General features: G+C 32.9%; 1 protein-coding gene and 1 pseudogene across 3 annotated transcripts; both read right to left on the reverse strand.

Moving 5' to 3' along the window:
• Positions 1–11068: 11068 nt before the first annotated feature.
• Positions 11069–14101, reverse strand: LOC110660904 (carbonic anhydrase, chloroplastic). 3 transcript variants are annotated; one of them, XM_021819355.2, is made up of 9 exons: positions 13756–14101; positions 12808–12869; positions 12550–12696; positions 12386–12434; positions 12147–12263; positions 11961–12014; positions 11796–11881; positions 11587–11692; positions 11069–11395 (listed from the first exon to the last, which is right to left on the reverse strand). In XM_021819355.2, exons 1-9 carry the CDS (start codon positions 13945–13947, stop codon positions 11231–11233), a joined length of 978 nt encoding a protein of 325 aa, XP_021675047.2. In that variant the 5' UTR covers positions 13948–14101; the 3' UTR covers positions 11069–11230. The 3 variants fall into 3 exon arrangements, with proteins under 3 accessions (XP_021675047.2, XP_021675049.2, XP_021675048.2); XM_021819357.2 differs by lacking the exon at positions 13756–14101 and adding an exon at positions 13171–13193; XM_021819356.2 differs by lacking the exon at positions 13756–14101 and adding an exon at positions 12993–13087.
• Positions 14102–15702: 1601 nt separating this feature from the next.
• Positions 15703–21238, reverse strand: LOC131173950 (phosphoglucan phosphatase LSF1, chloroplastic-like; annotated as a pseudogene).
• Positions 21239–24495: the final 3257 nt, after the last annotated feature.

Genomic DNA, 24495 nt, shown 5'->3' on the forward strand with positions numbered 1-24495 from the left:
TCTTATCTCTTTTATTGACTTTTATGCGTATTTGTTGAATGGTAATTGGTGGATAAATTTTTAATGATATCATAATGATATCATAATTGCATTTTTATTTTATTTGTTTTCATTTTTCTTTCTTCTCTTTTTACTTATTTTTAATTAAATTCTTCTTCAATATTTATTCACATTTTATGTCATATACCTCACTTACTTGAATGGATAAGTTGGTCAAAATTCATCTTTGAAGACAAAATGAAAAAAATGCGCTTCGTTTAGCTTATTAAGCTAAAATTGTCTGTACCGATTGATAAAATTTTCTTAACATTTTCTTGGCATTCTTTTATCATTTAAACCTCAATAACTCTTCACTGGAGTCTCAAAAATTATTTCACAGGGTTTTCCCCGGGTCTAGGGTTGCTAACTGTCCTCACAGTAGCTTCCTATTGGGGTCACCCAACACCGTAGTTTAGGCTCATTTAACCTTAGTGCATTTCATTTTTAAAATTTTCCTTAATTTTTCTTACCATTATTTAGGTTATTTATGACTCCTTACCCTAGTTTAAATATAGTTCCAGATATTATGACTGTCCGGACAGACATTGGTCACCGGAATAGTAGAATGTACGGATTATCTAAAGTGAGGGCGTTACACTTAGTGTTTTCAAGATGGCTTGGGCAATATGAAAAGAATAAAATATGACACATTCATAATTTACAAAGATAAGAAAGTTGCATTAACCTTGTCAAAAAGGACCGCAATGTATGTTTTATTTTGAAATCAAGTCCTTTTTTATAATTTTTGAATTTTCTCCCCTATGTGGCCTGCAATAAGTAATGAAAAGGCAAAAAGAAAATGGTAGAGACTAGGGGGAACACTCTAATGTTTAAGTCAGTTTTACTTAAGTTTAACGATGGTAAGAAGAAAGAAGAAGGAGAGAGCCAAAGAATGTTTAATTCTTAGAATTAATATTTTAAGAAAAAAATGCTTCAAAAACTTATTTCTTTTAGTAACTGATTCTTATATAGCTAACAAGCATGAGCCCTATTGGATAGCTTATCATGTTAAGCTATCTATAAATTACAGTAGGGCTATCAGTTGTAAGTGCGATTTGCATGATTTGATTTAGTCTTTTCAGATGTTATGTTAGAACTAATGGAGACAAATTGGTTTATGTTCTTATAAAGCATTAAATGTGAAATCTTTTTGTCCAAGTTGAGTAGTGTTAGGTCGACCTGGCCAAGTTGGTTGGCCTCCGCCCGAGCTGATCTTCTCAATTGTAATTGACCTAATCTTATCATCTCATTTGGTCTCCGACCAACCTAGTCACTTCAATTGCATGTCATCTAATTTGGACCCTTGTCATCACGTCTAGTCTAAAGTGGTCCTTTTTAGCTATTCCAAAAGGAAGAAGTTTTGCTATCAACCTTCATGTGTCACCTTCTAAAAAAAAAACCCTTCTTGTGTCACCTTCTCCTTAATTATCTATTTTTATCCTTCATTAGTTGCCTCCACTTTCGAGTTCATAAGGTTTTTCCTCTTGAAATTGGAGTGTTTTGACTTTACATTTTAGTATTTCTTCTTTGATGACAATTGATTGTTCTATAGACAGTCTTTTAAAATTTTAAAAGATTGAATCAATGCAGATATCCTTGGGAATCACAAGCATCTCCTCATTAGGAGTTGTTTGTGCATTTAATGTGCGTTTGTTGGAAAAATGCATGTATAACCACTTGGATCAACCTAAGATTAGCTTTGATCTTAATGCGTAGTGGCATCAGGTATTTGGCTCTTTCTTCACTTTGCTTCTAGATTTTCTCTATTTTCTTCAAGCTTTCTAAATGGTAAGACGTGCTTATGGTCTTACTTTTTCTCATTGAATCTTCATTTGTTTCAAGATGCATTCGTTATTTTCTTCTTTATGGATATTGATTTGGCTATCATTGTACAAATGGAGGCAAGTTATTGGTGTCTTGTCCTTGATAAGTATTAAATGTGAAATCCTTTTGTCTATGTTTAGTGGTGTTGGGTTAACTAAGCCAAGTCAGCTCATCTCCACCCGATCTGATTGTCTCAGTTGGAATCCACCTGATCTGATCAACTTGGTTGATTTCTAACTAACTTAGTGACCTTGATTGCGTTTTGTCTAATTTAGATCCTTATCATCACCATCTCTTCTATGGTCATCTTTGTTAAGTATCATGTCTTTGAATCTGTTAACAAATTCAGTTTATGTTTTGCTATTCTTTAGGAAAATAAACCAGTCAAATATTAGTTGAGATTAGGCTGATATGTAGCAGATTTTTCTGCATTTTAGTTTCAACATTATGCTATATAAATTGGTGTTTTTGGTACTTAATAAAGTATGAGTTTCCAGTAGTTAAAAATATTTTTCCAACTCTTATTACTTACAAATTGGTATCATAACTACATCTTGAGGGACCAAAAACACAACCCATAAACATTCCTCCTGCACAAACACAAAACTATAACCCATTGAAGATGAATTCAGAAACTTCATTCACTGCACTTGCTCCCCCGGTGTTTGATGGTACAAATTATCAGGTATGGACTGTTAGAATTGAAGCCTATCTTGATGCTATTGATGTGTGGGAAGCTGTAGAACAGGAGTATGAAATTCCTCCTTTGACGAACAATCCAACCGTTGCACAAATCAAAAGTCATAAAGAAAAGAGACAAAGAAAATCAAAAGCAAGAGCAAGCTTGTTTGCAGTAGTCTCTTCCACAATTTTTAATAGAATAATGACTCTTAAAACAGCCAAAGAAATCTGGGATTTCTTGAAGCAAAAATATGAAGGTGACAAGAGCATTAGAGGCATGCAAGTGTTGAATTTGATTAGAGAATTTGAGTTGCAAAAGATGAAAGAATCAGAAACAATCAAAGAATATTCAGATAGACTACTCAGCATAGTTAACAGGGTAAGACTACTGGGTACTGACTTTTCTGATTCTAGAATTGTGTAAAAAATCTTAGTCGCGATTCCTGAAAAGTTTGAAACTACAATATCATCTTTGGAAAACTCAAAAGATCTGTCAAGCATCACCTTGGCAGAATTGTTGAATGCATTATAGGCGCAGGAACAGAGGAGGTTCATGAGGTAAGAAGGAACTATAGAGGGTGCTTTGCAAGCCAAATCACAAAACTACAATGGTAGCAAGAACAAGAAAAGAAACAGCAAGCCTGGAGGTTCTGCTAACAACAACAATAACAACAAAAGTAACACTCAAGTTTTTCCATCTTGTCTTTATTGTAAAAAGGACAATCATCCACAAAGAAGATGTTGGTGGAGGCTTGATGTTAAATGCAATAAGTGTGGTCAGTTAGGACATATGGAAAAAATATGCAAGGCTCAACCACAACATGAAGAAGCCAAGGCTGTTCATAATCAAAATGAAGAAGAGAAGATGTTTGTAATATCATGCCTTACCACTAGTAGCTCAACCAAAAGTTGGCTTGTGGATAGTGGTTGTACCAACCACATGACATATGATCGTGAACTCTTTAGAGAGCTTCATAATACTACTATCTCCAGAGTCAGAATTGGGAATGGAGCATATATTACTATAAAAGACAAAGGAACAATAGCTGTTGAAAGTCACAAAGGTTTGAAATTAATTTCAGATGTTTTATATGTTCCTGAAATTAATCAAAATCTTTTGAGTGTTGCTCAGTTGTTGGAAAAAGGATATAAGGTGCTGTTTGAAGATAAAAGTTGCATTATTAAAGATGCCAAAGGCAGAGTTGTGTTCAACATTCAAATGAAAGACAAAAGTTTTGCCTTAGATCTAATGCAAGAAGCACAACCAGTTATACATGAAGAAGACAAGAATACTATGCTTTGGCACAGGAGATTGGGGCACTTCCATCATGCAGCTGTACTTTTTATGAAAAAAAACAACCTTGTGAAAGGCTTGCCTCAGTTGGAAAAGGAGCTTTCTACATGTGTAGCTTGCCAATATGGGAAGCAAACAAGGCTTCCTTTTCCAAAAAATAAAGCTTAGAGGGCAATTCAAAAACTACAATTAATACACACAGATGTAGCAGGACCCATGAGGACATCATCTTTGAATGGTAATAAGTATTATATTGTTTTCATTGATGATCACTCAAGATTCTGTTGGATCTATTTTATGAAGCTTAAATCCGAAGTTGTTGACATTTTTTGGAAGTTCAAAGCCATTGTGGAAACTCAAAGTGGCTAGAAGATGCAAGTGATCAGATCAGACAATGGAGCTGAATATAGCTCCGAAAAATTTAACAAATTTTGTCAAAATGCAGGCATTGATCATCAGTTGACAGCACCTTACACGCCATAACAAAACGGTGTTGCAGAGAGAAAAAACAGGACAATTATGGAGATGGCAAGGTGCTTACTTCATGACAAAGAGATACCAAAAAGATTTTGGGCTGAGGCAGCAAATATAGCAGTTTATCTACTAAACAGACTTTCAACAAAAGCTTTGCATAAAAGAACTCCATTTGAAGCTTGGTACGACTACAAACCAGAATTTGTTAATCTGAAAACTTTTGGTTGCTTGTGTTTCTCTTACATTCATTAGGTTAAGAGAGACAAATTGGACAAAAAGGTAGAACCTAGAATTTTTGTAGGCTACAGCTCAAGCTCAAAAGCCTACAGAATCTACTTACCAGAAAACAACAAAGTTATTATCAGTAGAGATGTCCAATTTCATGAGTTAGACAACTGGAACTTGAAGATAGACCAGCAGACTGAGCCTCATGTGGAGAACGATGATGTCGATGATGAACCTATTAGAGGGACCCGAACACTCTCTGACATTTATCAACGGTGTAATGTTGCTGTGATGGAGCCTGCAGGATATGAAGATGCAACAACATATCAAAAATGGGTAGCTGCAATGGAGGAGCTTAACATGATCGAAAAAAACCAAACGTGGGAATTGGTGGATAGACCGAAAGATAAGAAAGCTATAGGAGTTAAATGGATTTGTAGGACCAAGCTCAATTCTGATGGTTCTATAAACAAGTATAAGGCAAGGCTTGTAGTCAAAGGGTATGCTCAAATGTTTGGGGTAGATTTTTCTGAAGCTTTCGCTCCAGTTGCTAGGATGGATACCATAAGGATGTTGCTAGCTGTTGCCGCACAAAAGGGTTGAGTTGTACACCAACTCGATGTCAAATCAGCTTTCTTAAATGGGTATTTGTAGGAAGAAATATTTGTGGAGCAACCACAAGGTTTCGTTGTTCAAGGACAAGAAGAGAAGGTATATCGATTGAAGAAGGCTCTCTATGGCCTAAAGCAGGCGCCAAGGTCATGGTACAGCAGAATTGATGCACACTTGGAGCAACCACAAGGTTTCATTGTTCAAGGACAAGAAGAGAAGGTATATCAATTGAAGAAGGCTCTCTATGGCCTAAAGCAGGTGCCAAGGTCATGGTACAACAGAATTGATGCACACTTGAAGAACTTAGGCTTTGAAAAATGTCTAAGTGAATCTACTTTGTATATCAAGAATGTTTATGATGAAACACTTGTGTTGTCTCTTTATGTTGATGACTTGCTTGTAACAGGAAGTAGAAAGGAGTTGATTGATAAGTTTAAAGAAGAAATGAAAGATGTCTTTGAGATGACAGATCTTGGCAATATGACATTCTTTCTTGGTATGCAGGTACAACAAAAGCAAAATGAAATTTTTGTGTGCCAGTAGAAATATGCAAAAGAAGTCCTCAAAAAATTTAATATGGAGGAGTGCAAGTCAACTGCAACTCCAATGAATCAAAAGGAGAAGTTTTGTCAAGAAGATGGAGCTGAAAAAGTTGACGAAAGGATGTATAGGGGCTTAATAGGCTGCTTAATGTATTTGACTGCAACTAGGCCAGATATCATGTATGCAGTAAGTTTGCTATCCAGGTATATGCACTGTGCTAGTAAAATTCATTTTCAAGCAGTGAAGAGGATTCTTAGATACGTTAAAAGCACAGTTGATTACGGAATAAACTTCAACCAAGTAGAAAATTTCAGTTTTCATGGTTATTCAGATAGTGATTGGGCTGGATGCATTGATAATATGTGAAGCACCTCAGGTTATTGCTTTAGCTTTGGTTTTGGAATTTTTTCTTGATGTTCGAAGAAACAAGAAGTCATAGCACAATCCACAGCAGAAGCAAAATATGTGGCAGCTGTTATTACTGTGAATCAAGCACTTTGGATTAGAAAACTTCTTACAGATTTGCATATGAAGCAAGAAGAAAGCACACAGATATTTGTGGATAACCAAGCTGCAATTTCGATAGCTAATAATCCGGTGTTCCATGGCAAAACAAAACATTTCAAAATAAAATTTTATTTTCTAAGAGATGTATAGAAAAAAGGAGAAGTGCAGCTGGTCCATTGCAAGATAGAAAATCAACGTGCTAATGTTTTAACTAAAGCTCTACCTAAAGCTAGATATGAATTCTTAAGACAAAAGCTTGGTGTATGCAGCTCCAAAGCCAAGGAGGAGTGTTAAGTATCATGTCTTTGAATCTGTCAACAAATTCAGTTTATATTTTGCTATTCTTTAGGAAAATAAACCAATCAAATATTAGTTGATATTAGACTGATATATAGCAGATTTTTCTGCATTTTAATTTCAACATTATGCTGTATAAATTGATGATTTTAGTACTTAATAAAGTTTTCGGTAGTTAAAAATATTTTACGAGCTCTTATTACTTACAATCTTAATGGAGTACCCCTTTTAAATATTTAAAAAAGATAGGAGTTTGACTCATGCGCCTCCACATGTCACTTTCTCCTTAATCATTTATTTTTATCCTTCATCACTTTTTACTTCATAATTTATGAAGAAAATTTGATCTTTTAATTTAAAGCTGCATTTTTCATATCAAATTAAATAAGACAAGACATGATGAAACAAGAAAAACGGTTGTCTAATAGTGTATTTAGTGTATATTTTTCTTTTTTAGTAAGCTTGAACTAAAATAGGACAATATGAATACTTTAACAGAATATACTATTTACTGGGTGAATTAATTGTGGTTCTGAAAATTGCTTTATAAAACTCATCAGATGAGTGGTGGGATTGGTCGAATTAATCCATAGTTACACTAGTCTAGGAATCTGAAGTTTCTCCAGTGTTATCAGTCTTTTATTTCTATTAATAAACTATGATCCATAGTTAATTAAAAGATTGGTTAAAGGCTAACATGCAACATGTCATTAGTTTATACTAATCAATTGTGTAATTAGCTAAGTTGGATACTAAAGAAGAAAGAAAACATGGGCCAAACCTGTTAAGAAGTTCCGATTCTTGATAAAAGGGTCTTAAATGTGCATAACCCATTTCATATATTAATTATTTCAAGAAACAAAAGTGAAGAGCGTGTCCTCGCTTAGCAGGATGATGTAATACACAAAATAATACACACGGCCCCTATTTTATAGAAAGATCATTTTTTTATAAGCAAAATTTTTATTAAAATAAAAATCATAAAAAATTTAGCAAACACAGCTCCAACTAATCCCAGTTGATAGATCACCCTAATACCTCACCTAGGAACTAGAATGCTAAGTGAAAAAACTAGAACAAGCCACAATACTGAAATAAGAAGTCTAAAGGCATACAATTCAACACAAAAATGTGGCACCAATAAGAACAAATATGGCACACTAAAACAAAATGAACAGAGCAATTATAAACCAGGAATTACCTGATACTGACAAAAACAGGAGTCCATCTAACCACAACCAAAAAAGAGCAGACCCATACTGCAGATAACCATCAACTGACCAATAAAGCTCAATCAAGACAACAAAATTTAGCAACATGGAGAGCGCTATGTAAGGCGCCAAACAAAAGACCACAGCAGGATAATTGAACCCAAAGATCACCCAAAGGAGGAATTACAAAATGCCCAACCAATAATCAAAATAGCAAGACCACAAGATAGCAATGAAATCATTTGATCGCCTAAGCCCTACCTTAGCAAATGAGTTCGCAACACAATTAGCACCCTGAGAACATGAGAGAACACAATCAAAGGGCATGAGGCCTTATGATTAGCAATAGAGTTAAGAATTGATGATAATTTCCAAGGAGCCTTCTTTGGATTGAGAACCCAAGACAGAGCATTGGATGAGTATGATTCGATGAAAATTTGGGAGACATTTAAACTCAGTTGTGGATTGGAGGACAATAATTCAAGAGCCCTAAGGATGGCTTTTAATTCAGTAACATTTGAATCCTCAACACCTACATGACAAGACAAAACATATTCAAAATCACCACAAGAGTCATGAAGAACCCCTCCTACAACATAACGTCTAGGCTTGCCCAATGAAGACCCGTCCACGTTCTATTCAAGGCAGTTAGATGGTGGAAGTGACCATGTAATAGAAGGACATTGCTTAACAAGATTCATCCAAGATTTAATACAATCTAATCAAGGCCAGTAAAAGGAATGGTTATATCCAAAACTTCCTCCAAAAAAATACCCAAAACAAAATAAGGGAGCAAATGGATGGAGTGTTGAAATCCAAGGCATTAAAAACAATGTTATTTCGCATAATCCAAAGCAACCAGATTATGGCATAAAAGAGTGTGACCCAAAAATTTGATTGGAACTTGCCACAGAAAATGAGAGCCATTCAAATAAAAGAGCTTCAATTAAGGATGGAATGCACATTTGGATACCCCAACAAACCATGCCTAAATTGACCAAGAAACCTTATATTGTAGGAAAATTTGAAATAAAAATTCATTTCTCATTGCAAAGGGAAAACACATTCTGTGACAGGGATAAAATATTCAAATGGCAAAGCCAGTCCTTTATGCTCAGTCTCCCATGACATATTAACCAAACCAACACCTCCGCTTTCGTTGGTGCGAGGCCTAACCAAACAAAGGGCATGTTAGAGTCATCGTGGCAATAGGCATTAAGGAGGCACTTGTAAAGAGAGTCCACAGTGAAAGATCCATTTAATGTGGGTTTCCAAATCAACCTATCCTTCTTGGAAAGGCAAATTACAAATAAATTTAAAGTAGCTAGTAGCCGACCCAAAAGTTCCAATTCCCAAACAAACAAGTTCCTGCACGAAGAAAATTTCCAATCCCAAGAACCACAATGCTAGATGCCCATTTCACTAACATTTCGGGGGACACAGATAGATTGAATAATCTTGCAAATAAAAATTTTAATGGGACATCCGATTCTTGTGCCAAAAACACACCGAAGAGCCATTTCTAATCACAAATTCAGGTTGTCCATAAGAGAGAGACTAGATAGTGGAGATCGAATGGAGCACTAAATATCAAATTGAGAAATTAAGGGCCCATTTGCCAACAGAATGCCACTTTTGGATTGGAAAGTACATTTTGATTGAAGAACAGCAGCTTAAGGAGAGTTTTGATCACTCTGTAATCTCCATAGCCATTTAAATAAAAGTGCTTGATTTTGAAGCAGCAAATTTCTTATGGCAAGTCCTCTATTAGCCCTTGGTTTCATAAGAATGTACCAGTTAATCAAATGTATTTTATTACGGTTCCCCACTGTCGGATCAAAAGAATCCCTTCATCAGCTTTTCAATTTTCCTTACTACTTGTTTTGGTATGTTAAAGACTGATAGATAATAGATAGGCAAATTACATAGGTAAAACTTGATTAAGGCTAAACACCTCGAAGATGAAAGAATCCTCCCTTTCCAAAATGACAGATGATTTTTAATTTTTTGGATGACTGGATGCCAAACAAATAGGTGTCTCGCACTGATTCCAAAAGGAAAACCTGGGCAATTTATGGGAAGAGAACCAATTTTGCAACAACTCAACTTAGCAATCGTCTCAAGCATGCTTGTATCCACATTGACACCATCAAGATAACTTTTGTGAAATTTCACCTTTAGACCCGCCATATATTGAAAACAACGTAGAGTTCTGGTGATACGTATAATGGACTCCACATTAGATGGACAAAAGAAAATGATCATCGGCAAACTGTTGATGAGTAATAGCCAAACCATTTGAACCAACCGACACACCTTGGAGATCACCCTTATCGCACTCCACTTTGATCAAAAGGCACAAAAGTTCCACAACAACATTAAAAAGAAATGATAATAGTAGGTCTACTTTCCACAAACTGTTCTTCATGAGAGTTTCAGTTGATGGGCTGCTATTGGTTAAAATGGAGACCCTCGATTGAGAGATACAAGACCAGATCCGCAAAGTGTCCAAACCCCATGCACTGCAAGGTGAAATCAATGTGGTCACATTTTACTGAATCAAATGCCTTCTCAAAATTCACTTTGAAAATGAAACAACCCTGCCTATTCCTTTTGTGATGGTCTATGACTTCACTAGTGTTATTTTTTACGTAGCTTGAAATTTAGATATGTCTTTATGGGCTCTAATCGTAACCAGATCCGAAAGTTTCGTGCTGCTACCTAATTGGAATAAACTGAGGTCTATAGTCGTAACAAAAGACATAGATATGGACTACTATAAATATTGTAATACCTTTGTAGGGAGTTGTGAGATATTCAAGAAATATACTAGGGTTAGTAGAGTTAGTATTTGAGAGTTCAGAGTGATTGTACATTACTCTTTTTATCAAAATGAAACTTTTCCTCTTATCTTGCCCCGTGTATATAGATCTTACAATTGAACCACATAAATAATGTGTTATTCTTTATATATATATATATATATATATATATATATATATATATATATATATATATATATATATATTATGTAATTATACGATTATGGGTATATTTTAAATTTATGTGTTTGCTATAACAACTAGCAACGAGAGAAGAGTCTAAGATCTACCTATCTCTGATAAAAGCACTCTATTGAGGACTAATTACTGATGCTAGAACTAATTCGATATAGAGTGCAAGTGTTTTTGACACAATTTTGCACATTCCGTGAAATAAACTAATCGGCCTGAAATCTTGAACCTTTGACAGCTCAAACCCATGATCTTTAGGTTACAAATTGAATAACTTTACCGTTGCAGGAAAACCACACTCAAACATGACATGGAAATATACATATATAGTCTGCAATGCATATTCATAAGAGAAAAAAGCAGCCGCAGCTAGTGATCTCCACATAATATTTATTACAAATTATAGCTCATTTAGGCATATAATAATTACATAGTACATGATGATCTGGTGGGAAAGAGAGAATGGTGAGAGGATAAAGATTCGGTCACACAGATAATGGTTGTTATGTTCATACAGATAGAGAGGGAGAGAGTCCGAACTCAAGCCCCCATAGCTCAAAACTTCCTGAAATGAAATCATAGTAGCCACCCTTCAATGCAAGAGTCTTCTTCACCAATCCATCTCTCACAAATGGATAGGTCAGCAAATTTCCAAGGGATACATTCACTGCTTCCTGCATTGAAGTTTAAACATATATATATATATATATATATATATATATATATATATATATATATATATAATTGGTAAGAAACAAAGTCTAAATTAAGTGCATGGCATGATCGATCAAAAAACTTGGAAGCAAACCCACTTCGAGTTATCTCTTTGAAATAATGTCAAAGAAGCATATGAAGAAGGTTTTACCTTTTCACAATGTGTGCATAGTTGTGGCAAATCTGTACCTCCATGTTCTGCTAGCACCTTCGACTTGGCAGGCAAACCAATACTGACCCATTCTTCTATGAAGTCACTGCAATTTTCAATCAATTTGAATGAATTTTTCTTAATATATATTGGAAATTTCTTTCATTTCTTGCTTACAATGAGGGCTAATGTAAAGATTAAAGCCTTACGTAGAATATTTCCCATCAAATGGAAAAGTCATAAGCCCCTTGATTCCACCACAAGCACTGTGGCCAATCACCACAATGTTCTCCACCTGTGGAAGATTAATTGACTAATTAACACTTATGCTGCAATAAAATTGGAAAATTACATAATTGAATATGTGGGTTCACCTTGAGGTGCAAAACCGCATATTCAACCGCAGAACCAATCCCTGAGTATTTGACCTGTTGGAGGATAAAAAGCCATGACTCAATAGATTGGTTGAATATGTAACAATTATTAAAAGAACAAGTTATCTAAATTAAATACTACAAAATAAAAATGTGTAATAAGAAAATTTAATAAGTTAAATCAACCTTATCATATGGTGGAACCATATTAGCAACATTACGGACCACAAAAGCTTCCCCAGGTTGAAAATCCAGCACGTGTGATGGGCAAACCCGGGAGTCCGAGCATGCAAACACCATAAACTGCAATAAATTGAAAATTCAAAGAGGAGAGAGAGAGAGAGAGAGTACCAAGAAAAAAATCAGAGAGATCTCATACACTTATAGTAAATGAATTGAACAAGTGAATGAACATTTCTATATACCTTGGGGCTTTGGCCTTTGGCAAGTTCACTGTACAATGCAGGATTCTTGCTGCAGAAAAAGGCATAAACTTGTTTTAAGCAGTGATCATATTGTATATATCCTATATAGCTAACTCAAAAGTACTTAATGAAAGTATAAGAAAGAAATGAATAAAATAACAGACTCATATTTCTCTTTCTTGAAGTGAACGAAGCCTTCTTTCATCCTCTCAATTGGATTGAAGGGTTTGCCGTCAGATGAGGCAGTTTGTAACTCAGCTGTTATCTGCTGTACTCTGGCGGCCGCAGCGGGTTTAAGTTCTCCCTTCTCACTGCAACCAACCCAAGAAAGTTCAGTAAACAAGAAAAAGAATTGAAGGGTGTTGTGCATAAAGTGCAAGTTCAGTTAAATGTTGGATGAAACTGCTTCTTCTTTGACTTACTTGAGGAGTTTCTTGAGGGCTTCAATTGCCTCCTCGTACGAGTTCCTTCCCATTTCTTTTCTCTGCCAATTCCCCGCCAAAACACATCAGCTGGTGTTACAAATATTATATCATATATAACCATAAAATTTAATTCTTTAATGAATTTTAAGCATATCGGTACAAGAGAATGGATTGAGAGATACCTATTATCAGTTGTAAATTTAATTCCTTTAACTATGAGGAGGAAAAGATGAAAGAAATAATGACCAAAGAAAATTTTGGGATTGTTTTAAATAAAGGCTAGATGGACCTATTTATATGGGTTTTATCTATTATAAGATTATTCATAATTGTGTAAAAAAAAAAAAATCTTTAGCTGACCTTAATGATTCTTGTTAGAATCTTTGCTTCTGTGTAAGCCCTAGAGTCCGCCAAGTAATCATACAAATTTCCTTTTCATTTCACATTAAAGTTTATTAAGCAGGTTATATGTCTCATTTTTTTGGTGGGGAATCAGACCATACACGTGTCACGAATGGCCTATGGTTTGAAAATATATTGCATTGTTTGCCACAAGGAAATTGACACATCGTTTAGTTTTTGTCGGACACAGTTAGTTGTGTAGTCATAAGTAACATGAGAATGGAACCACAAAAATTGTGCAACTTGTTGTGTAAAGGTGGCACCCATTAGAGCCACATCCTTAATCTCCAAGAATAATGGTAAATATATTTAAAATATATAGATCTATGTGTTCAAGCCACCATGCATGTGTTTAATGTTTATAAATTAACGTGTGAAATTTATTTTAAAATGTGAAGAGTAATTCTACATGAATATGAGAGATAATGCATGTTTATAAAGCATAGTGATAATACTTTTTGAATGAATGTAATTCAATGTAGCATAATCTCAGTGGAATTAATGCAAATATTATATGCAAAGAGGGATTGATATAGATCATACCCAAGTAGGATTGATGATGGGAGCAGAGGCAGCAAAAACAGGCTCGTTTCTGATAAGGGTAGGGACAGAAGAAGAAAGAGGAGAAGAGTTGAGCCTAGCAAATATAGAGGGACGTAATGTGGCTCTCCGGAGAGAAGATTGGGAAGGAGAGAGGGAGGTGAGGCACCCGCCGTTAATGGAAGCCGTCGACATTGCGCCACGGGACACGAGTTGAGTGGCTTTATACCATTTTCAATCACCACATCTAGTCCACGCTCTTGCCGCTAGCTATTGATATAGGGATAATGAAAGGGAAAGCTGGGTGAATGAAAACTTCTGGCCTTGTAGATTAGGTTTGGACGTTGGAGATTCAATGGAAATACCTCTCTACCTTTATATATATCATCTCAATATTCAATATTAATTAATTCTATCCACCACCTACCTATATAAATTCTGTTTATGTGACCATCTTATCTTCCTACATGCATTCAATAGTGGTTGTTCTCCATTTCACAAATTGAAGTCTTAAGTTAAAAAGGAATTATTTTATACAATCATTTTACTTGTAACAAATATATTTTAACTGTTAATTATAATGATATCCCCGTAAGATTCACCATAATGATGCAGTAATTAGTTAATTATTAAATTAATTAAAAATTAATCTAATATTTAATAAATTTTAATCTAATGCTTTTAAAATCATAAGGTTTTGAATCAAATGAAAGTTAAGTGGGAAAGAATAGCAAGACACATTCACTCATAATATGTAGCTAAAAGGGCTGACACGTGTAAGCATTGGAGAGGACGATGTTGAAAGAATGTATCAATGGTGGAAATGTGGGAGAAAAAATGGGTGATGGATCCTGGAGATAAGGTCCTATCCCTAAAACATGGCTCTGGTGCTAACTCTGGCCTCTAAAACTGAAGAACAAGGCCACTTATCTTTGTTATATGCAGATGTGTAAGAAGTTCGGCTTGTGAATGTGATGTATACATATATGTGTTAATCCTTAATCCTTGACCCACTGATGTCACTAATGCACAATGCATTGCCACTTATTTTCTCTGAGCTAAGATAGCTACTCATGAAGCTAATTGCTGGCTTGATATGTCTATCTTTGAAAATGAAATTTAGAAGACACTGTTAAAATACTAATGCACTGTAATCGTTTTCAGAATTGTAATGTTTTAAATTTAGAATTAAGCAGCAAAGTCATTTTTGAAATTATGAGTGTTAAGTTCAGAGTCAAGAAGAGTAATAAAACCATTTTTCATTGTATAGCTCAAATGTAGTGAGCGTTCGGATCAAATAAAGAGCCTTAATGACAAAAATAATTTAAAAAATTTTTGTGAAATTATAATTTAATCTATTTATTTTAATTTTTGCAATTTAAGGTAATTTTAATATTTAAGTTTTCAATTTTAATAATTTTGACTAATTTTTGCTAATTTTTTTTAAAAAAAAAAGCAAAATTAATAATTAAATTAAAAGCTAAAATTTGATTAATAATTAAATTGTAATTTACTTCAATTGTTTCAAACTAATTTTAAACTTAGCCAATAAAGTTAGAACAAAGGATTAATAATTTGCAAAGAAAAAGAATAGCCAAGAATGAGAAAGGAGAAAATAATGAGAGTTATAAGTGCAAGGGAGAAAAGAAACAAACCAAGCATGTGGTCGGTTGTAATATAGATGCATGGAACAATAAACATAAGCGAGTAAAGAATTCTTCGATTGTGCCTTTACGATCCACTAAATTAAAACCATGCATGATCATCTCTACCAATGCCTCTTTGCCCCTTGGCTAGAAACCAAACCTCAAGGAAAGTGATCAGTGGCTCATTTTATATTCCTTTGTATGCATATATATAGTCAGTAAAGTATGTCAGCGTTATTAGGCCAAAGTGTCGACATTCTTTTGTCTTTTTTGGATTCTTAATTGAAAGCCATAAATGTTTTATTTCAATGAAGATGTATCACATAACAAAATCTCTGTCTGGAGTAATGGTGATGTCTTTAAAATTGGCATAATGATTTTAGCTAATTCTTTACAAAAAAAAATGTTGAACATATGCAGCAATTACTTCAAATGCTCAATTACTTCGGAACTAGTGTGATTGGACAGACAGAAAGCAATACAACGAGCTGCTTTTGACAGCATAAAATGCTCATTTGCTGTCAATGGCCTCTCAATCACCTTCGCAATGTTGGCATCCTAAAATTTGGATCAAATGAACAAAAAATGCAGTACATTAGACCAAAACACAAGTTTCTATTTCCCTTCCCTCCCTCATGTTCTTATTATTACCTCCCCAAGTTTCAAGACAATATACTTCAAGTTCATATAAATAAGATGTCAGTCACCCACCTTCTCTCGTTGTTAAATGGAAGGCCTCACACTTGCAGTATCTCCAACCACAATTGCATTGTTGATATTTCAACTTTCATCAGTTTCTGTTGGTGAAGCTGTTGAATACTGCCATTGCCCATTAATGATGTACTTATCGTGGTACCTAAAAGCAGAGAATGTTATGACAGTTTAGAAATAACTTTTCCAAGACAAATATTTCAAAATAAATAATGTCATTTCCCATTAACGACTGACTATAACAATGATATGTTAACAATCCTGCAGGTTGTGCAAAAGGTATGTTGATGGGGCAAAGAAAACAAGGATAATATAGAAAACACGGATAATATTTAAAACAAAGCTGTCCAAGCTATTATTTCAGATTAGGATGACAGGTCCATCACATAATATTAGCATAGAGTACCCATCAATAGCTTTATTTTTTTTAACTTACCAAACACTTTGTTCAATATGTCTAACGGCTATCAATTGTACTTAACAGGTGAACCAAACACCTCTCAGTCACCAACAACAACCTATATCACTTGACAATATAGCAAAACTCAGCAAGTAACAACATCCGAAAAAAAGATTGGAAAAACCCTATCCATAGTGTGAATAACTTTGAAAGACCAAATTAATAAAACAAAAAATTTTCATTATAATTAGAGAAGACTTTAGACCTGGTTTGGCTTCAAGTATAAGATGCTTAGCTCCAGGTGCAAAGTGTAACTGCTGTTATTTTGAAGAAAAGAAGATATATGATCTTAAACAACTCTTGAACGCATATGTGAACCAAGATGCCATGTAGCAACTTACACAAAAAAGCTTACATTTTGGAACCTCAAAAGTTGATCAAGGAACCGTTGCAGGAAGCATAATACTTACTTTCCTTGGGGAAGTCTTACTTTAATTTCATATCTTGGACCACCAAAGTGACTTGCCTTCATTGGTTCTTCCCAACTTCCAGTAACATCTCCGACCAAGGATACATTTCTCCCTTTTATGCAGAGCCATACAAACAAGTTGTTCTATAATCAGTAAATTTTATTTAGACAAAGGAATTGAAGCTTACGTGCATCAAACTTCTTTACAAATTAGCCAAATTTCAGTATGATATAAAGAGACAAGCAGTGGCTTGTTCTTTGAGTTCTAAGTCATGAGTTACCTCTTCACCAATCCACACAAAAGTCACATCATGTGTTGCTGGTCCATCATGTCTTCCACCTTCCACCATAGCTATAAGATCCCATGTTGCCCATGCAACTGCCGGTCTGCCATTAAGATTCATATATAATATGCTTTATAGAATTTAAAATAGAAAAAAAAAATTGAAGTAGAAAATTTTCATGGCAATGAGCTACTCTTCAATTTCTTTCAACTGTTAAAGTCCATTTGCAATTATTCTATATAATTAGGTCAAAACTGGGGTTTAGGATCACACACTCATACACAAAGAGATAGAGAGAGAGAGAGAGAGAGAACTGGTTTCCCATAATTAGCACATGGAAGCATAACCAAGTTAGTAATCCCTTGACTCCAGTTGGTAGAGATTTTATTGAACCAGAAAATAAGAATGATTCTAAAGCTAAAAAAGTGTTAGATTTATAACTCAAAATCTTAGTTGATCTAGTAGACATTTTCTTAATTTGAGTAAGAGAAATATTGTATATTTTCTATAGAGAGTAGAATTCCTATTTTAGTTTTATTCCTAAATTAAGTGGGATTCCTAATTAAATTAGAATTGGAGTGACTAAAACTATAAATTGAAGAATGATGAAAGGTTATCTGGCTTTACCCATTGAAAGTGACTTTGCCTGTTGATGAGGGGTTTCTGCCCATTACAGTCCTGAGGTGGAGAAGTGATATAGAATTCAAGGAAGTAATTGTTTTCCATTGATGAGAGGGCTCTTGTGCATGTTATTGAAGATACCTTTTGTAGTGTAGTTATTAAAGTAGTAAATATATTAGGTTATATTTAGAAGAGACTGAGAGAACTTACTAATGTATTTACTATTAGCAGTTATGTAGTATAGGTTCTCTTAGATATAATTAGATTGATGGATACTAGCTTGAGCTTGTAATTAATTATTTATTATTATCAATAGCATGTTCCTAAATGTAGGCATATGTTGAGAGGGTAAACTACGTAAATATTATTGTTTTGTGTATTTGCTTTATTTTTTTATATAGTTTACACTATTTCATGGTGCACAACAAAAAAAAGATACCCTAAGCAATCACAATTACACAGTTCTGATATAATACACATAATGACTGATATTTGGACATGAGTGATAGCAAAAACGTGAGATAGGGTTGAAACGCTACCTTTTACTTTGAGAACCCAACCTTAGATAATTGGAGCACCATAAACAATCCTCAATAAGAAAATAAGAAATAAGGTAGGAAAAAGAACCTAGCAGGTCTGCATGAGTGTAATCCAGTGACAAAGTTATAAGCCGCATGAAGGGACATATCAGTTGCCCGGTGCAGGTATGCTATCACACAAGCAGGAGATCGATCAAAGCCGGTCGTACAAGTGACAAAAACACGATGATTCTTTTTCAACAAACGCAATAGAAGCCCAACACAATATGGTAATTTCTTCCTCAGGTCAAAGGAATCTGCATATCTGCAAAAATATTACAGGAACATTTTCCTTGCTGTACATTAAAATCTTTTATCTATCCAGCCCATCCATAATTCATTTCTTTGGATCAGTAAATTTCTATTAACACCTTGGCATGGAAACAAGTGAACTATCCCAATAATTGGTATAGGCGTCTTTCTTCGTCAACAAACTAAGTGTGGCATGAACCCTTTTACTTACCTTACAGGACAGGTGATCATAAGAAAATTGAATCTTCGGCATGACTCTATGATTGAATCAGAATTGATTCCCCAGTTTCCTGCTTCAGTACCACTCTGGAAATTGAGTACAGCAGTAAGCCCCTGTTGCAGAAATATCTTAAAGGGTTAAGAGTGAGATACGGAATTGGAAATAATAATTGGCCCATGCCTGCAAAGTAACTCAGTGAAAAAAACCAACTAAAAAATTCTTATTCAGAAGGCATACTTAAACAAGCTAGAGAACGAATGATATATGGCTATATGAAGGTATATTGAGTGGTATAACATTAGATGCTAGCATTACACATCAAAACCAAGAAAAAGCATACACAAGCGACGACGAAGCTTGTAACGTTAAGATAATCAGGCAGACACAGTCTTGGTACAATTGAACAAATTTTTAACCAGATGAGTTAAACATTATTTTCAAACTTCAATAAGAAATTCCTGCAAACTAATACTTCATTCAATATCACATTAAATGATTGGTTTTCCCATCTTTATGTTGGATAAAATAACCACTTTTTTATTCAACATCAATACATTCCCGCTCTCGCTATATCAATAGTAACAGATATGTTGAATAACTTGGCAGAGTCAAAAAGAGCAGGAATATTAAATTTTGACAATTCTGCTCAACTTATGCAGAGGCACTCACTGCATTGGACAATTTTTCCACATCAGCTTCTGTTTGTATACAGGATCCAACGTATATTTGCTCTGTAATCTGACAAGAAGAGTAAAATGAACAGAGATACAAAACTGAACTGAAGTGTTTAGTTCTGAGTACCAATGCTACGTAGATATGCAAAAGAAAAGTTTAACATCACACCTTACTATAACGTGTGCCAAGTCCATGATCGTAGTATAGCTCGCCTTCAGAACGATGTAGTGCATTGATATACTCATCCACAGGAAAGTTTCCATAACCCCATTCTCCATCTTCAGACACCTCCTCAGAAATTACACAAACAAATTGGCTCACAGGAGTACGTATGGTTTTCTCTGCAGATGATTCCACATATCCGTTTGGATTATTCAAAATTTTCCATCCATGAGATGTTATTCGAAGAAAATATTATGAACCCAGAATTCCCGCTTCCTTCAAAAGAAGTTTTCAAATTTGAAGATAGGATAGTCTTGTTCCAAGTAGCTACAGGAACACGCCCTCTAATGAACGTTATGTCTATATCGGCTAATTATTAGATACACTGATAGTACTAAAAAATAAAAAATAGTGCTCCCTCTCTCGTAAAAAAAAAAAAAGTGATGAACCGGAAAAGGGGAAAAGGGTCTCTCGAGGATCAAATCAAAAACTCCTTTCTTCTCCATCAGCATCTTCCTGAAGAAAGTGAAAATGAAAAACTGCTGAACAGAAGAAATCACGAACAGTCAAAACAGGAAGAATGGAATTAAAATTTATATTAGAACAAAACAGGATCCAACAGTCTACCATCTTGAGTCCTGATTCACTACATGTATCAGATTGGACAATAAAATACTAATAAGAACTATATTGACCATCAAATAACAACAATAAGAAGACGAACTAGAGTATGATATCTGAGAAAAACCGTTAACAGCAGAATAAAAGAAACTTCCAGAACTTCCTTGAACAGACTTAACAGAATACAAAGCTATCAGTTAATAAGAAAACCACAGTGCTCCCTCTAACCAATGCATCAATCAGAACTACTTTCCTATCATCACTATAAGACGAAGAATTCAAGATTCACTCCCCAATTAAATTAATTATTTACAAATTCTTGAGCAATCATCAACATCATAACTGTATGATAATGAAATGAAGAGTATTTCTTACTGTGCATCTCCAAAATCGTTGATCGGAACAATCTTTCCAGTATACAATTTGGTGGCCTTCTTCAAAGTGTCTCCCACCATAACTAGCTTGGACCTCGCCGCATTACCCTGCAAATTAAGCATTTCACCTATTTTAATTTCCAAAAGGTTAAACAAAAGAAAAAAAGGAAACCAAACAAGAATAATAAAAAGTTAAATACCCTTTTCTTGAGTGTGAGAACGAAGATTTGCCATCGATGGATAAACCAGAGCGAATACCAAAAGGTTTCTGGAGAATGACCGTGTACTGATTGAGATTAATCTTGAAAGAGGAATCGTTACCGTCACTCGACATTGCATAAACCCTGAGAGCACCTTTACTAAGCCGAAAAACCTTATGATTCTCTTTCTTGGAGATGGAGACGCTATTGACGAAGCAGAGATCTCTGCCGTAGAAAACAGAGGAGGAAGTTGCAAGGAGGAGATGGAGAGGTCTACTGAAACCAGTAAGTTGCAGGGAGGACATTTTGAGAGAAGAAACGTTTCTCACTCCAACTGAATTTCATTGAAAGAAATATTGGTTTATATACAGAAAAACTAAAGAATCTAACTAACTAACTCCAACTGTAACAAATTCTGTTGAGAAACGCGGGAATGCCTACCTGTTTTCGCTGCTTTGAATCTTTCCGGCACACACCGTTTTGCATATTACTTCTCCGCACCGTTTCATCATTTGCTTGGCAGGCCAGCTCCTCTTTATTGAATACGCAGCATTTCATTAACAGCCACTAAAACGCTGCGTTTCATAATAAATAGTTTATCTTTTTTTTTCAAACAAATACTTTAACACTTAGTGCAGGGAATTATCACATATAATCATTTAATTTTATAAATATTTTTATAAAAATTATTAAATTTAAATTTATTAAATTTTAATTTAATTTCATAAAAATTATTGTGATAAAAAATTAAAAAAATTTAGATTAATTGATTAATTTATCAATTATTTTATAAATAAAATTTAAATATTAAAATTTTTATAAATAAAAATTACTTCTTTACTAATATAAATATTTTATTTTGTATAATATTAAATAACGAGAGATATTTTATGTATATTAAAATCATCAAATTGGAGTGAACAAAACAAAATTTGGTGATTAAATAGAAAAGATGCAACTTGTTGTACTTGATACATCAAACTATAATTTAAACATTTTATTTATTAATTAATTTATTTTTCAGAATCATTCTAATGTAATTATTTGTTGGATGATCTTACCATACAGTCTGCTATATTTTAAGCGGTTGTTAAGTATCTCTCTATCATGCACCTTTGATTTAATATTTATGGTCTAAATTTAATAAATAATTTTTTTTACTTGATCATTAAACTTTAAGTATTTAATGGTATTTGAATCGTTTTTAATACAGTGAAATTTTAAATTTAAATTTTAATCAAATTTAATTATATAAAAAAATTAAATATTAATTAATTAATTAATTATCTTATATTTGTGTTTATATCAAATTATTGAAAAGCTATTAGAGGAAAAATTATTGATTATAAATGTTATTGTCTTTTAAGGTTACAAATAAAGCTCAAGCTGCGATTTTGGGAACAACCACATCAATCTCTTCATTGTGTCTCATTGTGCATGATGAAACTTTCAAGATTTCCAATTGATAAATCCATAAAGAATTGATAAGATAATCTTAAAATATAAATACAATCAAAGTAGCATACGAAAATTTTTTAGTACATGAAATTTTTATTAGTAATCATATATATGTAATTTTTAACATATCAATAATTATTTATTAAATAATTTAAATTTTTTTTATGAAAATTATGACGAAATGAAACCATAAAGAATTGATAAGATAATAATAATTATGCAAACTTTTATTATTTATAAAAATAAATTAATTATGATCTAAAAAATTATTCTATTCTATCGTTATATTACTGCATAGAAGTTTTTTATTATTAATATATTTTTTTCTCATATTAGGGGCAAAATTATTGACCGTAAATGTTATTGTCTGGTAAGGGGCCATGGCAATTTCTTTTTTAATCTTGAAGATGAGTGTCCATTTTCTTCTGTTCACACTTTGTTGTAGAAGGATTAAAGGGATTGAGAATCCTGTCTCTTTGTCCTTCACCGCTATTTCTCTTGATGGCTACAAAGCGGGAGAATTCTTTGGTTGAAATATGACAAGAAACTATGATTGATTTGGACAATTGTACTGAGGGAGCATAAATTTGTCTTATTATTGGACCCACACACCATTCACCCTCTTCAAAACTTAATTATATGTATAATTTTTAATTTTTTTTAAGGGAAATATTTTTATTTTTTAAAATAATTAATTCTAATTAGAATTTAAATATGAGAAAATGCAAAATCCCAAATGATTTGAGAAAATACATATTAATTAATTTTACAAAGAAAAAGGTTTTATTGCGTAGCACTTAGACCAAATTCACCTTTTTCTTTTATATTTTTTGAAAGAAAATTGTTTATAAATTTAAGACATAGTAAAATAATTTATATATAAAAAATATTATTTATAAAAATTAATTTTAAAATTAATTTTTATAAAAATAATTTTAATTATCTAATTGAAATGTTAAAATAGTATTTGGTATAACTTACAAAAATTAATTTATTAGCTCTCAATACTTATAAGTTAATACAAATGTATAAATATTTAAGATTTTAAATAATTATGTATTTAATTAAAATATAAATAAATAATTAATGTAATAGTTTATAAATATATTTATTATTAAAATTATTAAAAAATATATTAAATGAGATATGTAATAAAATTTTAAAAATTAAAAGAGGATAATATGATAAAATACATTATCAAGCTAACTTATAAATACCAAAGTAAAAGCCAAGCTCTCTCAACTTACTTATAAGCTTATTTGAGTAGCTTATAAATTAAGACAAATGCTATGCATTTTTGTAACGCTATGCATTTTTGTATAAATATTTTTAAATTTTAATAAAATTATCAAAGCTAAAGTGTCCTTATCTTTCGAAAAGAGTAAGTTATTTTTTTTTAAAGTAGTTTAATTTTTGTAATTAAGAAAATATCTTTTATTAACTAATTTTTTTAGTATCTCAAATGCTAAAAAATATGAAAAATATTTATAAAAAAATATTTCTGAAAAAATGTTTTCCGCAAATAAAAAGGAGTTTAAAATTTATATAATCAATGAGATTTAATTAAGGTTGTTAAGATCTCTTTTAAAATTTCGAAATTTTTAATTTGAATTTTAATTAAAGTAAATTATAAAAAAAATGCATTTTATTAAAAAAAAACAATAATTTAAAGTGACGGAACATCCTCCAATTGCCGCCTGTTACTGTAATCTACCACTCCACTCCACTCCATCACAATGAGTGAATTAATATCAGAAAAAGTTTATCAAATTAAATATTTATCAAATATATATTTTATTATATAATTTTTGCTTTATAGTAAAAATAAAAAGATTTAAATGAAAAGTAAATTTAGAAAAAAAAATAAAAGGTAAAAAATTGAAACAAACTACATCTTAATGAATATTGATTGAGGAAATAAATACTTATAAGTAATATCAATATCGGACGCAGCATTTAGATTTAGAAAGTCAGTGATAAATGGTAAGTGTCTTATATTTAAATTTTGGGGACAAGTCACGAATATAAAATTTAAATTTACGTGTTAAATGTGCTTTGCCCACAAATTGTCT

Source organism: Hevea brasiliensis, chromosome 15, assembly GCF_030052815.1.
Source record: "Hevea brasiliensis isolate MT/VB/25A 57/8 chromosome 15, ASM3005281v1, whole genome shotgun sequence".
NCBI lineage: Eukaryota > Viridiplantae > Streptophyta > Magnoliopsida > Malpighiales > Euphorbiaceae > Hevea > Hevea brasiliensis.